This window comes from Eublepharis macularius, chromosome 2 (assembly GCF_028583425.1).
Source record: "Eublepharis macularius isolate TG4126 chromosome 2, MPM_Emac_v1.0, whole genome shotgun sequence".
NCBI lineage: Eukaryota > Metazoa > Chordata > Lepidosauria > Squamata > Eublepharidae > Eublepharis > Eublepharis macularius.
Genome location: NC_072791.1, coordinates 190,657,897 through 190,673,530, shown reverse-complemented (window position 1 = coordinate 190,673,530; position 15,634 = coordinate 190,657,897). Strand labels below are relative to the sequence as shown.

Sequence of the window (15,634 nt, the reverse complement as noted above, 5' to 3'; positions counted from 1 at the left end):
AAGATGCAAGAAGGAAGTGGCTCCAATGGATTGCAATTGGATTGTTTTCAAAAACAATCTTTAGACATTTTACAACCAATTTAAGGGCAGATATGGATTTCAAGGCTGGAAGAAGAGACTCAGAAGCTTTTGAAAGACAGTACAAGTGGAGCCACATTAAGGCACGTGAAGCCCTCAAACTGCCATCTACTGATGACACATCAGAGTAAATTACAGCCAATGCTCATTCCCACAGCAAAGTATATAATCCAGACAAATGGTCTAAGAGCCTGCAGTGAAGACAACCCTGTACGTTCTGTGAATAAGGTGAAGATCACCTCAGCATTACCTCAGCAACTTCTGCTCTTTGAGAAAGCAAACCACTGTGCCATATGCAAGTAGCTGGGAAGTTATGATAGTACAGTTCCCATCCCCCCCAAATTAATTCAACATAAAAATAAAAACAACATGTCCCTTTTGGCACAACTCAGAAGTGCTGTCATAGTCCTGGGGAAAATGTTCTAACACTCCCCCTGCCCATTTCACTGGCCAGTTCCCTTTTGCCATCCACAGTTGAGCAACAGCAAGCAGTAGCTGCAGGGAACAGGAAATTTCCCGCCATAAACAGGAAGCCTAGACAATAGCATGGCCACCAACTAAACATACAAGAAACTCCCCACCTAAAGTAAACAAAGCACAAAGTACAAAGAAACAAATCTCTCAGATGAACTTCCTTAGCAATTTGGTTTTTGCATGAAGACAACAAGGCAACACTCACACTTTACCTCTAGTCATTTGGAGATATCACAAATATCTGTACTTGAAGGAGAGGACCTGAAGAGCCAGCCTGGAATATCGGTTTCTCAACCTGTAATATTTTATTGCTAGGAAAACACAATTGTCTAGGCTTCCTGTCTCACAGCTGGCATATCCATTGCAACTGAGGGCCAAACTGGATGATAAACCTCTTGGGACATGGCTGCTATTTTATCTCTGGAATTCCTTTATTTTACAAATTCTCATGGGATGGCTGGTCCAGGAAAGGGCTTGATTCTGCTGAGGACCACAGCACAGGGGCTATGCGTCATTTTTTAGACCACAAATGACCCTTGGAGTTTTGGTTCTTGAAAATGGCATGGGGGGAGAGACTGGAGCCCCACTCAGCAGGATTTGACCCCCACGGCAATTGTAAAGTGAGAGAATCCCATTAGTAAAATGGCAGTTGTGATCCCCTCAGGGACGCCATATCATTTAGTTTGACCATCAGTACATTGTTGCCTAGTTATCATGGGTCCATGCTAGCCTATGTTCGTGACATTAATAGTGAAATCTCTCTTTGCTTTCCCACAAGTTTTAGGATTTGTCTTTCTAATTTACTTCAGAAGATAAGTGATCCCTACACTCTTTAAAATGTTTTAAAGCAAAATAAAAGGCTTCCTCATCTTTGCAAAGGATTGACCCACAATTCAGTGGGGCTTGGATTAAATAATAATGATAATGATAATAATAAATTATTTTAAAGAATGTGTACTCTGACTCAACTGTGCTCTCTATTCCATCTGCCATTCCATTTCATGATTATAAGTCATTCTTATGGAACTATATTCACACTAACACAAGCACAGTGCTTCAGGAAAGAAGCATCTAGAAAATACGCAATAGGTTCCTCTTCTCAAGTCTTTCTCACCTGCAACAGAATTGGGTCGAGGCATTACTAATGATCCAGAATTCTGAGTATATGTAACAGGACCATCTCCAGAAGATGCTTCTACTTTTGGCAAACTTTCTGAACAGCCAACTGTCTCTTCTTCGGCAACTGGTGAACAATTATCTGCCCTTCGTTCATGAATAATTCCTTGATGTGAACAAGTTCTGAGACTACCATCTTTACTCCATTCCAAACTTGATCCACTTCGGTCATCATTTTCAGATGAACTTGTTACTGTTGCTGAAAAAAGAAGAAGAAAAGAAAGAAAACCAATTAATCCTGAGTAACAGAAAAGCCAATCCTGGTAGTCTTGTGAGGTGTTCTGACGTGAACAATTCTACAGGATGGCAAGTTCACTCAAGGCAAAACTGATTTATTTAAAACATATCCAGCTCTCTCTCATAAAGAAACACTGAAGTAACTAATACATTATTAAACCAAGTGTAACATCCATAATGTAATTAAGACACACAAATTACCTAAGACAACAGTAGACAGGGGAAAAATAAAAACTGCTTTAGCGATAATTAAATTGGTGCCATACAAGTATACCAAGAAGCTCCCACCCTCCAAGTGCGACTCAACTAAATTTGGAAGTTTAGGGGCCCCTGGAGCAAGGTCTCAGGAGCTGATCTTAGAAAACAAGCAAGTTCAAATTGGAGAAGACAGTCCTTCAGATATCTAGGTACCAAGCAGTTTGAACACAACATGAAGTTGCCTGATACTAGCTCAGTGCTCATTACAGCCCCACCTGTTCACTGAACTCAAAGGGAGAGAAAGAGCAGGAGTGAGCATGCTGGCCCCACCTCTTGCCTCTGTGTGATTGGCTGATTGTTTGCAGGGGTGACTGTGCAGAGGAAGTGGCTGTGCAAACTCTCCCTTCCCCACATCAGTGATGTCCGAAAACCAACACTGATTATCATGGGAAGGGAAAGTTCATGTGACCACTTCCTCTGCATGATCACCCCTGCAGATGACCAGGCAATGACATGAAGGCATGGGTCGGGGTTAGGCAGGGGTCAGGGCCACCATGCTCGCTTCTGGTCTCCTTGCCTGTGCATTCAGTGAACGTGTAGGGCTACTGTGTGCACTATACTGCTGCATCAGATCATTGGTCTATCCAGGTCTGTACTGTGTACTCTGACAGGCAGCGCCTCTCCAGCATCCCAGGTACAGATCTTTCAAGTTCATCTATCAAGAGATGCCAGGGACTGAACCTGAACCCTTCAGCATGCAAAGCAGATGTTCTATCACTGAGCCACAGCCCCTCCCCAATTTAAGAGTCAAAACCAGCACTTTAACTTGTATCTGGAAATAATCTGCAGACTAATGAAGAGAGAGAGAGAGAGAGAGAGAGAGAGAGAGAGAGAGAGAGAGAGAGAGAGAGAGAGAGAGAGAGAGAGAGAGAGAGAGAGAGAGAAAGAAAGAAAGAAAGAAAGAAAGAAAGAAAGAAAGAAAGAAAGAAAGAAAGAAAGAAAGAAAGAAAGAAAGAAAGAAAGAAAGAAAGAAAGAAAGATCTCAACTGTTGACAGCAACATTGGAGTTGTTTCAGTAAGCACTGTGCATATTGGACAGACACCACGTGCATGCTATTTGTTGCAACTATCAATGTCTCATGAGAAATGATTTAAGCATGACCTCCTACTTTAAAGATACTAACAATGCAAACACGTGTAAAGGTTATAAGGCTTTTTAAAAGACAAAAGAGGAGGGGCTCTACAGTGTGCTTTGGTATGACAGAATTATTAAAGAAAATGCTTGACCTTTTGATATATAATGAACTAAATGTCCCTTCTGATTTACTAATGGGGGAAGAGGAGAGGGTCAGGGAAGATTTCCACTCAAGTTTCTCATGCTGAGAGGAAGGCATCTTGCCAAATTGTGCCCCTTCCCTTCACTTTGGCCACTAGCCCAGACTTTTCTCTTACTTAGCTCACTTTGAAAGATGAAAATCTGCCCTCAACTCTATTATGTCAGTAGAGGCAGAGACAATTTCAACTAAAGCAATAAAACACTAAAAAGGAGGAAAGAAGCCTGAGCCAGCAAAAAGTGTGGGAGAGGGAGGGGAAGGGCAGTTCTCTGCTGAAAGTGCCTACTGGCCCAGAATAACAGAGTAGGAATGGAAATACAATGCAAGCCTACTTAAGTAGTATGGAAGAACAAGCTATTTTCATGGTTGGGTAAAGTCTGCCAAAAGCATTACAAAAGATATACTTGCTAAACTCTATACTGAATGAGCATTTAATACTACTTATAAATTTGCATTTGCAGCTATTCACATCACGCTCACAAAAAACTACCGAGGAAACTGTGCACCTTCACTCCAAATTAATGCAGAATGATTGGGTCTATAAGCAACACGTACAGCTAAATATAACTTAGTGGTATGCAAGTTCATTTTTATTTCCATTCCATTTTCTTTCCTGTGCGCACAAGTTTGCACTGCATGCTGTGCAGCTACCTTTCCAATTCACTACTGTCTTTCAGGATTTGTAGGGAAGTGTGTGGGAAGGAACGCTGTATTTTAATCAACCATGTTGCTCAACAGAATATCCTATACGTTTCCGTAATAGCCTTGAGAACAGAAGGCGTGTAGCTCACAGAAGATCCGTATCGTCTCAGTTATCGTTCTACTTTTCTTCCACATGCCCTAAAGCCTTCATTTGTCTAACCCTCCAGGGCACAATAACTTTCATATAAGCTTTCAACCCTAATTTAGAATGAATTAAATCAGTCTTCAGCATGCACATCTCTCCCCGCTCATACACAATTACTATGAACTAAGGCTAGTGCCATAGTAAACCAAACTACAGCCACTACATATTTAATAAATTTCAGTGGAAGAACTCTACATTTTTGGGAGCATTGAGTTTTTATAACTGGAGCCAACAAAAATCCAACAACAGAACTGTAGCTGTACACGGATTGTGAATGTGATCTTATGCTGGTCCACATGCTGACACAAAAAAGCAAGCTACAAAATGATAGCTGCAAGTTGCTGCATGAATAGGAATGGAAATTGCTTACCTATAATACCACTGTCCTTGCTTTCCAATGTGGAGCTTGGGCTGCTAATGGTCCCACAGGGACTACTGTTGGCTGCTGGTTTTCCAGCACAGCTATTCAGAGTTGAGCAGGGACTATCAGTGCTAGGTGATGTCGTGCTGCTAGTTAGCGTAGAACAGGGACTGACTCCTTGACTAACTACTGTGCACTACAAACATGAATTGAAACAAATAATTAATGCACATAGCACAGCGTCTCTATCTGTCATACAGATTATGAATACTGGAGTATTTCCAAAAAGGATTTCTTGGGACCCTTAAAGGCAGGCATAATGACTGCCTAACTATAAGCCTACTGCATCCAATGGCCTGGAGAGTCAAGTGGAATGGATCCAACAAAAAGTAAACAGAAAGTAAAACATCCTTAGTGTTGATTTCTTGACACAAGCAACAGCGCAAGGACTACTGCAACCTGTAATACTTCCTTATATCACTGACACATTTTTTTTAAAAAAGTTGTGCTATGCCTTATGCTCACAGAAAAGTTTGGATCCAATAGTTTTAACTTAATGCAAGCAGCCTACCAAGTTTACTTTTAACATTTTCACTTGTATAAGGGCTGTTGCACACAAGGAGATGATTTGTGAGATACAACCCAGTGTCTGACTTCTCCCGCAAGAAACTGGTAGAGAAGAATACCACCAAGCTGAGAGGCAGCAAGGCATAAAGGAATTATTCATGATGGTAGTCAAATGCAGACTTTTCAAAAGGGAAGGCATGGACAAATACGGTTTAGTATCTCTTGCTCACAAACACTTTGAATTGCTCCAGAACAGAAGAGACATATAGGCCATCTACTCCATTCTTTTGCCCACAATAAAGTGTCTGTCCCACAAGAGCTAAGCCAAATTATTTGCTCAATCCTTGTCCTAAAACCCAAGCAATATGAATGGTCAAGTCCCAGTGATCCCCAACATGATGCCCATGGATGCCATGTGTTTCCTGGTGCCACTTCTTTCATTCCCAAAGCCAAGAACCAATCCTGGTTTATCTTCACTTCAGCGCAATAGAAAATGTTTCAGAAGAGCCCAGGAAGCATCATCTTTATGCCTACTTGGAAAAGGCTGCTTCTATCACAGGAGTAGGTTTAGCCTGTTAACATTTAGTGATTTGATATGGCCCTTGTGGATGTCCTGGTTTTTTGCCCCCCCCCCAATACCCCAGAGCAGCCATTTTGTCATGGCACCAACTACCTATTCTCAAAATTCCAAGTGCCCTCAAAATTCCAAGTGCTCACAAGTTCAACAAAATTGGGAAACCCCTGTGCTAGCCAGAAAGGCTTGTGATACAAAAACAATTTTGTACAATCAAAATAAGATGCGTGCACACTCGTGCGCACAGTATAATCAAGTGAACTATCCCTGATAACTTTTATTGAGGGAAGAAAAAAGGGTCTGGAACACCAATCAACTCTAATCTTGAAAGCAAAAGCAAATAATCTGGTCAGCCATGCCAGATACCAAATCCGTAGTTTATTTGTAGCCATTTATTTGGCACTGAGAGCAAAGGGGGGAATAAAGAAATACCCAAAAGTGTGTTTTAAAAAATCCTTCCAGTTGCTTTAAGCATCAGAGGAAAAGTAATGATTCAATAGTCTTCTCAAGATTCTATCCAGCTTAGTTTTAAACAATTTCCTTGTAAGGGGCGGAACGATGATCAAGTCACAGCTTTATTTATTTTCAATTATTTATTTTCAGTGCTCTCTACAAAAGTTAAGTGAATATACTTTTTCTATAAGGAAGCATCACTATATACTAGTGTTTGTTATTAAATATTTTGAAATGCGAGGAAGCTGCTGACATCGCAAACTGCTATTTATAACTGTTTCTTCAAGCATACCATCGTTTCATGTTTTTCTTCGACAGAGATATGGGCAGAAGTTGGAATGCCTTCTCCCAGCAGAAATCCAAGTCTTGTCATCAGTTCCTGAGCTGCTGGTGAACAGTTTGATTCTTTCTCCAACTTTGTTTCTGTACAAGTGGGAAAAAGCAACAACAACAGATGAAGAACTATATACAAAGTTTGAATTCTGTTTTGGGCCAGCGCTGCTCCAGTTTACTGTCATTTCCACCCAAATTTGAACGAACGAACGAATCGAATACCTTTATTGGTATAACAGGACATACATATGCACAGTCAGCAAGGAGACAAAAAAAATCCCTTGCCCCATCACTTAAACCATTCTTCTCCTCTTCAATGCACAACAAATTCTGTTTCTGGGGTTCACAGACCCTTAGGAACACTATAGGCAACAAAAAGAGGGGTTTCAGCAGTGTGTGTGTTGGGGGAAATTAGAGAAAATTGCTGTCCTCTCTTCTACAAACAGAAACAATGCTCTGTCAGAGAAGTGTGCAGTTGGATACATTCCACCAGCCACACTTTTGTATCCAATCTGTATGGAACAGTTTAACACCTAGGACTCTACTACAGAAGTCAAAATGTTTAAGTTCATTGATTTTAACAGGAGAGCTTTCAGCACATGCTACTTTCCCTACTGAAATCACTGAGGTTTCTATATGGCTGGGCTCAAGGCTCAGATACTTTCAAACATTCATGAAATAATTGCTCTATCATTGCATTACAGGAAAATGTCAAGATTGATTTTGTCAGGTATATCGATCAGTAAACAAATGATACAGATATTATTATCATCCGTGTCTACCTCTAAAACCAACCCAAATATTTTCAAATTACTTTTAGAAAGACTTGTGTATTTCCCTTTAACTTCTGTGTACACAGCTCAAGTAGCATTCAGAGACAAGAATATCACCCATTTTAAAAGCTTCCAGAGCACATAAGAGGTACCTTATAAGACAACTGAAACCTTTTTAAATTTTATTTTTAAAAGATATAAAAATAATAAGTGCATAATAAAGGATTATACAGGTACTAGATTGGAAATTAAGTTGAGACTACAATACATACAGAATAGCTTTGAGAGTTAAACAAGCAGTACATTTAAACTTACATTGACTTAGTAAACAAAAACATTCTAAATTTATCATACCTAAGCACAGAACCTTAATACATCTCAGCGACTAAGTCTGAAGGAATTATTCACACACAATCCACTTCCTTGTAGCAGACATCTGTTTAATCTTGAGCTAAACTATCAAACAGCCTGGCTTCTTTACAGAAGGGGTTTAACAGTTTTCCCAGTATCTATCAAAAGGAAATAAGGAGGTGTTCCATCACTTAAGTCAAATGTCTTGCAGTTGATTCACATCATTTGGGGCTTTATTAAACACAGCATTAATCCCTACAGAAAGCAGTCTGCCATTCCTTAATGTCGTTAAGAGAGAAGATATCCATAGAGAGGCTATCATTCAAGTATCATTTCTGTATTTATTAATACCAATAGCAGAGCCTGGCATCTGATTATTTTTCAGGGCTTCCCATCTGATTTTCCCCAGGCATACATGAACAAGGAATACATATATATGTTCACTCATATTACTCCAAATTTAATTTCTACTCCATATGCACCTTAAATGGGAATGCTGCGGTTTTTGAAAATTTATACATTCCAGGTATTACGCAATAATGGCATTTCCAACAGAGAAAAAAAAACTAGTTTACTAGACTTTGGATGAACAACCATTATTAATGATCTAGGGAAAGTAAGAACTGTTGGGCCATTTTCATAATACTATATACGCTGCATATTTGGAGAGGGGGAAAGACCCAACCTAATGCGTACCTAGAAGATTACTTTAACTGATCGTGTGTCACTGAAGACACAGAAATGCTTTGCAAAGTGTTTACATACCCTTTCTTTTGTTTCCCTCCTTCTGTTTTAGAATTTAAAAAACCCTCCAGAATTGGCATTCTTGTTTTGGTAAGCAGTGAGAAATGTAATAAATCACTGGGCTTCCATAAAACAGAACGTGTGAACATGTAACGTGAATCTGCATTGTTGTGTCCATATACAGAGAAACGGTATTTTCTCTTTCCCATATTTCCCAAAAGTTCACTAGTGAATGTTTGTCGGTTTTACATTTTTCTCTAGGCAAACAAACATTCTCTCTTTGAACTGGCAAAGATTCTACCAAAAAGGAAGTTAAGGACTTATCCCTGGAAGCAGCTGACAAAATCATCTGGTAAGAGCCCTTGGACTCCATCGGCTCTCACACTCTTTAAGGTCCATCTTCTATTGTACCATATGAAATGGCCCTTAGTTTGTACTTCAATCAGATCTTTCTTATAGTATTTGTAGAATGTTCATATGTCTAAATAGATATGGTATAAAATACTAGGCCACGAGCAAGAAAACAAACCTACCTACAGAAAGCCTACAACTCATGACCCAAATTTACTAGAACCACGGTCACCAATCCCAATGATGTTACATTTTTAAAAGCATGCTGTGAGGTCTTAAGGGATCTTAGGGCTCTCCAAAGTCACCCAATTCTCATGGAAACCAGCAATAAACTACCATGTCAAGCTGTCCCTCAGGTATCCTGCAAAGCACCTCCTATAATAAATCCCTTATCTTCCATTGGCCTTCACCACCCACATGGGAATTATCAATGCAGGTTACTAAACAAAATGAATGTTTAGAGGATTCTGAGAAGGCATCTTTCACGTGCTGTGGTAGCATGAGGTATGAATACACACACACACACACACTTATAGGACCACCTCTCCCTGCCTGTGTATGTGCACGAATTTCATTCTTCCCGAGAAAGGTATACGGACAGTACCGAGTTTGTCTAAGGCTGATTCCGCACACGTTGGATAATGCACTTTCAATGCGCTTTATCAATCGTTTGAGGTGGATTTTTTGTTCCGCACACGAAAAAAATTCGTTCCAAATTATCTATAAAGAGGATTGGAAGTGCATTATCCAACGTGTGCAGAATCAGCCTTAGGCTGATATGTTCTGAAGTGGTCTGGGATCAGGCTTTTTAGTGGCTGCCTAATGTGGCTGTAGAAAGGCCTTCAGGAAGAGGTCAGGAGGCTCTTACCCCTTCTGACTGTCCAGCCAGCACATCTGGATTTACATGCAAGCAAAGGAAACTACAAGCTTAAGGCCTCAGATTATGAGGGACCTTGAAATAAAACAGTTAATAAATTTAAAGTTTTATAAATGTTTGATACTGTAATGGGGCCTCTTAAATCTGAATACTTAAGGCCTCCAGACGTCTTGAAGCAGCCCTGCCAGTGAGACTGTAAAACAGGGCTATATTGGCTTTGAGGGCAGCCTGAGCTTTAACATTTGTTGTTTTAATACATTATTTTTGTATTATTTTATATTGCTTTTACCTGCCGTGAGTCCTGAGATGCTCAGGAGAAAGACAGGAAATATAAATATTGTAAATAAAATAAAAATAAACATATAAGAACATTAATACTATATAAACATTCATATGCTTTCTTTAGGATGCAAATAGAAGGAATACAACATTCTCTTTCCTTCCCAAGAGCTCTCTAAGTCTTTCATGTTCTCTGTCAAACTAAGAAGCGTGGACAATAAATTGCTTTAAAAGCTGACAGCACTAAGCAGCTAAACAACACATTAAAATGAAAGGAAACTTATTGAGTTTACAAACTGTTCCACACACACAACTGATTACGTTAAATTCAAAACATGATACACACCACAGTAAGAATCAAATTCAGAGTTTATATTTCAGTATAAACAAGAGAGAAGAATGTTATTTCTTGCCTGAAGCATTAGATTGCCTTCAAAAGTTTTATTGGAGTAGTTGAAGAGTTCACACAGCATTTCCCCCTTCAAGCAAGCAAGCTCAGCCTTCCCAACTATATTTGTGTGGACACATGTGTTGGGTAATCCTAGCAGCTACCAATATGGGCCACCAGCAGTTTTACATTAGCACAGCTGTTAGACAACAAAAGGATAATGGAAGCAGAAATAAATTCTGTAAGGCTGTCCCTACAGAAGCTGGTTGGCTCCAACCCCTGTCACTTGGTTAGAGCCAATCAGCTTTACCACTGGTGGAAAAGGTCGGCAGGATCCAACCCACTGTCTCCTACACAGTGTGGTTACAATGTGGTTATCAAGTGCATTAAAAACCACGTGCTTCTCTAAAAGGATCTAAAAGGTATCACCAGAGAAACCGAGAAAGGTCAACTGGGTTCTGGGAACTCATGTTTATATTTACCTAATTCATCAATAAGATGAAGTATCTATTTCTCTTTTCCATTGTGTGCTATAACAAAACACAGAGAAGTTTTCTCCTATTACCCTAAATATGGATTTATGATCATTGGCACATATGGCACATTTATATTAATGCTATATTTTTTTCAGGTTTACAGCAACATATGTAAAACAGCAAAGGAATCCTGATAAAAACTATTTGTTCACATAATGTTTAATACATGGTTTCTGTTACACGCTTCACCTGCCTCACTATTAAATATCCAAGTTTTTTTTTAAAAAATGAAATGGAAGGGTTTCAATCTCTGCAAGCAATTAAGTTCATCAGCAACCAAACAGACTAAAGCTATTCCACATTTAAAAGCAGTACTTTTTATCCAGCGTTTCTATTTGTTCCAGAACAACTATGCTGAGCCTAGCAATTAGCATACAAGCAGATCAGCAGACAGGAACGAGCCAGCCAGCATGGTACTGATAATCAGTAAAGCCCCTTGAACGGGACAAGAGTGAGGGAACAGTGGCCGCTCGTTCCTTGCCAGAAGTCCCAAGCAGAGTGAAGATCTAGCCTGCCCTTGCAACAGCAACCAACCTGCCCGTACTGGTCTCTGAGGAATAAGAGGAGGAAGGTACGGACTTGGCTGCAGCTAGTGGCTTTGAGTACACATGCACCTTCCGCAAGAGAGTCTTGTGGCTACCTGGCCTTTGAATCATATTGTGATTACGCACACGTTGGATAATGCACTTGCATTGCACTTTATCAATCGTTTGAGGTGGATTTTTTGTTCCGCACACGAAAAAATCCATTCCAAATGATCTATAAAGAGGATTGGAAGTGCATTATCCAACGTGTGCAGAATCACTCATTGTGTGAGCCATGAAATGGCAGGGGAGGAAGCGAGGAAGAACCTGCTAGATGGCTAGCAGCAGCTGAGCAAGATCTAGCCGAGTTAGGTGTCGTCTGCTCACGAGTACTTTAAGGCCTGGATCTGCCAGAGGCACAAACCCTTGGGCGTGAGCCAAAGGGCTCTTGTCCTTTCAGTCTTAGAGCAAAACGACACTTTATGGCAGCCACAGGTTCAAACCACAGCCATGAATGCCATTTCAGAAGAGAATTTAGCTGTTTAAAAATTGCTATAAGGGCTTGAATAGGCGTGGAGGCACCATGCAATCTTGCTTTCCCACTTGCACCTTTCCAAGTGCTAAAATAGTAATGGGGGGGGGGGCTGTTCTGGCACTTGAAAAGGCTGAAACATGAGCCAAACTAGCCTAGAGCTTCTATCCTAGAGCTGGGAAGATCTGGTGGAAGGGTGGAAAAGAAGACCTGCAGAAGCAGTCCCGTTTGTTTTTATTATTGTTGTGTTTATTATTGTTGTGGTTTTTTGCATTGTAAGTTGTTTGGGTCTTCACTGGGCAGAAAAGTGAAATATAAAATAACATAATGTGAGCCCGTGCTAACCAGGTTGGCCCAGGCTAACCCAATCTCATCAAATCTCAGAAGCTAAGGAGGGTGGGCCATGGTTAGCATTTGGATGGAAGACCATCAAGGAACACCAAAGTTGCTATACAGAGGCAGGCAATGGCGAACCACCTCTGAATGCCTTGAAAACCTCGGGGGGGGGGTCAATGTAAGTCAGCTGTGACTTGAAAGCACATTCCAACAACAATGTAAGCACAGATCTTATTACCTGACTGTGACGTACAGCCTAGCATACCTACAAAAGTAGTTTAAATTCAAGAAGACACAGCTTCTTGCCTTGCACAGTAAGGGTTCCACCAGCTTGTGCTTGCCTGAGTCCATTGCTGAGCACTGTCCAACAAAGGTAGCACAGTATATGCCATGTGATAATGTCACTTATTGTGGAATAAGCATAAGCGTGTTACAAAAACAAAGACCATCCAACCATATTGAGTGCTATTTCTTTCACATTTCATTCCTCTTCCTGTTAACCAGTCAGAAAAGGTTTAAAAGGTTAGATCATCCTGTAGATTTGCCTTCTCTAATGTTGCTGTTTTAATTATTAAACTGTATCTCGTATCATGTCGTAACCAAGGAGCAGTGAAATTGGTTGCCATATGGGAGAAAGGAGGATAGAGTCTCTTGAACCTACTGAACAATTATCAGTGTTTTGGGGCTTTAAATGATGGTCTTCTGTAACCTCTCTGGCTTAGAAACCCTAGATCTACTTTGCTGAAATGAGAGTCACTAATCAGTAAAGCATGAGAGGTGATAGGAGGATAAAGCATCTCTATACAGCTATTAATTGTAACTATTCCTTTGCAAGTTTCAAGCAAGAACACTGTCACAGTTCTACAGCAGAAAAGAAAAATATTTGACTATTAACCCATGCATGGATAATCTTACTTCTCATGATAACAAATGAATATAGTATTTTCAGCTTGGAACTACTTGAGCCTTAAGAAAGGCAACACATTTAAACTACTGCTTCGTATATCAGGATGTAAATGGAACACAGTAGCTTTTTCAGCTCCAAAATTTAAGCCTGAGTTTCATTTTTAAAAAACCACAACATATAGATCAGACACCAAAATTTAGGTAGCACACGTTAGACATAGGACACAGGAGAGGCAAAAGAATACTTTCCCTTGAAACAAAAATTGAGAGTGGTGAGAAATTTATAATTCTCCTGTATGCATCCCTATTGAGATTTTGAGCACTCTGGCCTTAAATTCCAGTCACAAGAAAAACTAGAAAATATCCAGTTTAGCTTGATGTAATATGTTGATTTGGTTTGTGTCAATTAGGAGACATGTATATCACTGTGAATATGAAAATCCTAATTACAGAGTAACTTGATTCTTATTTTGCACCAACCTTCACTGAAACTGCACTTTACATGGTAGTCAAATTTAATGAACTTGGAACTTTTCAAGAATACCAATTAATCCAGGGTTGGGGCTGTTACCAGCTTTGTCAAACACAGACATCTATTGTTATTGTTGTCTCATTTAGCAGGCTTTAAAAAACTGCAAAGGCAAGACCCAGCATTGAAACAAGGCAGATGAACAACACACTCACTCGAGAACCTGAAAGCAAATTCACAAACTAAACCCAACAGGCCTCTCAAATATAAAGTGACATGTAATTCTGACGCTTAATTTTGGTTGTCAAGGGCATATACATCGATCTGAAATTTCAGTCTGCTAGATGCAACACATAAGTGCCCTATAACACAATCTGCGAAACCAGTCTGCACAAAGAGCTCAGTTCCCACTGTTTTTAATAGCTGTTTTCATTCCAAGTCAAAAATCAAACGGAAACACTACACACACACACACCCTCATACACACACACACACTTACCATTCTGGTTGTGTTCTGTCGGCTCTGACGCTTTCCTCATTGGTATGACGACTGAATCTCCAGGCACCCGGGGACTTTCCACATACTTGGGCTTTCTGATTGGACCTGAAACAGAACAATCTCTAATATTTTTCCAGGTGGAACACAAGTTTCAGAATACACTCAGAGGACAAGAACAAAATACTTGATACAGACAGTACACTACAAGTGCTACTGTAAAGACAGCAAACTCCTATTTCCACTCTTGCATGGGGGGGGGGAGACGGGCGGGAAGGGCAGTAACAGAAAGGTCTAGTCAGGCTCACATTTTGGAATGTAAACTCTGGAGTGGAACAAAAGCAGATTGCCTGCTGCGATGCCCCTGAAGCAGCCTCCAGCATATGTCAAGAGGGTGATTTTGACGTGTTCAAAAGCCACATAGCTCCAAGGTGGGCAGAATCTCTGGGCAGAATCTTTTGTTTTCCACCTCAATTTGAAGATAACTCTGTTTACTAGTGTAATCTTTGAAGCCGAGAGGGCAAGGATTACAAAACAGCTTGAAACGTTTAACACTCTCAGTACTTCAGTCCCAGTCAGTTTTATATTACTGGGTCTAATGTATTTGTGCCCAAGCAAGTGACATACGTGATGTAGGGGAGGAAAAGAAACGGAGAATGATTGTCTGGCAGCTTTCTCTGTACATTTTCTTACTCCTTTCTTTTCCCTCATCAGCTTCTTTACCGACCGATACTGAAATCAAAACATTCTGATATAATCTCTTTCCATTTCTGTGTGTATGTGGTGCTGGTGTTTGAGATTTCAGCACACGTAAAAAGAAACTGCCCAATTTACTATTTTCACTCAACAATTACTTGGGGTAACGTACATTACAGAAATCGCAGGAAATATTATATGCATAATAGAATTTGTAGTCATTACTGAAACACCACGATGAGACCAATAGTGCCATCTAAGGGTCCTTTCGGGAAAAACTCTAGGTAGCATGGAAATTGCCTTAAGTGAACAAGCCAGTTGTACATTCCTGCCAGAGGCACTAGCTATCCTAGAACCAGGTACTCCCAGTACCCATGCAGTAATGCACCAATCAGCATACAGTGGCAACAAGATCACCACAATGTCATCACAGTTCAATCTGGCAGGCTTGCCAGCTGCATCCATATAGATAAAAGCACCCAAGGAAAAGGCTGTGATTCCCCCAGGGGTACCAATGGTTTGATACAACTATTGTATTTTTAATATGATGTCTACCTGATAGGAACAAGTAATTTTACATGGAAAATGGACATGGGATGGAAGACCAAAGATGCACAGATGACCTGCATAGAAGCCAAGGTGAAAAAAACAAAACAATGGGAAACAGGGCACATGGATTCACATCTCACTCCAAAAGATAGACATGTATAGTTTCTCTTGGGGAAAATGGCAATAATAAGAACT

The 15,634-nt window shown here is 40.2% G+C and overlaps 1 protein-coding gene across 1 annotated transcript in view; it reads right to left on the bottom strand.

Annotated features, from left to right (window-relative positions):
• Positions 1-15,634, bottom strand: part of TANC1 (tetratricopeptide repeat, ankyrin repeat and coiled-coil containing 1) — a 201,141-nt gene that overhangs the window by 70,904 nt on the left and 114,603 nt on the right. Inside the window, exons 4-7 of the mRNA XM_054970196.1 lie at positions 14,198-14,302; positions 6,592-6,722; positions 4,715-4,901; positions 1,667-1,927 (exon numbers count right to left, since the gene is read on the bottom strand). Coding sequence (XP_054826171.1) covers positions 1,667-1,927; positions 4,715-4,901; positions 6,592-6,722; positions 14,198-14,302 — 684 coding nt within the window. The remainder of the gene's footprint in view (positions 1-1,666; positions 1,928-4,714; positions 4,902-6,591; positions 6,723-14,197; positions 14,303-15,634) is intronic.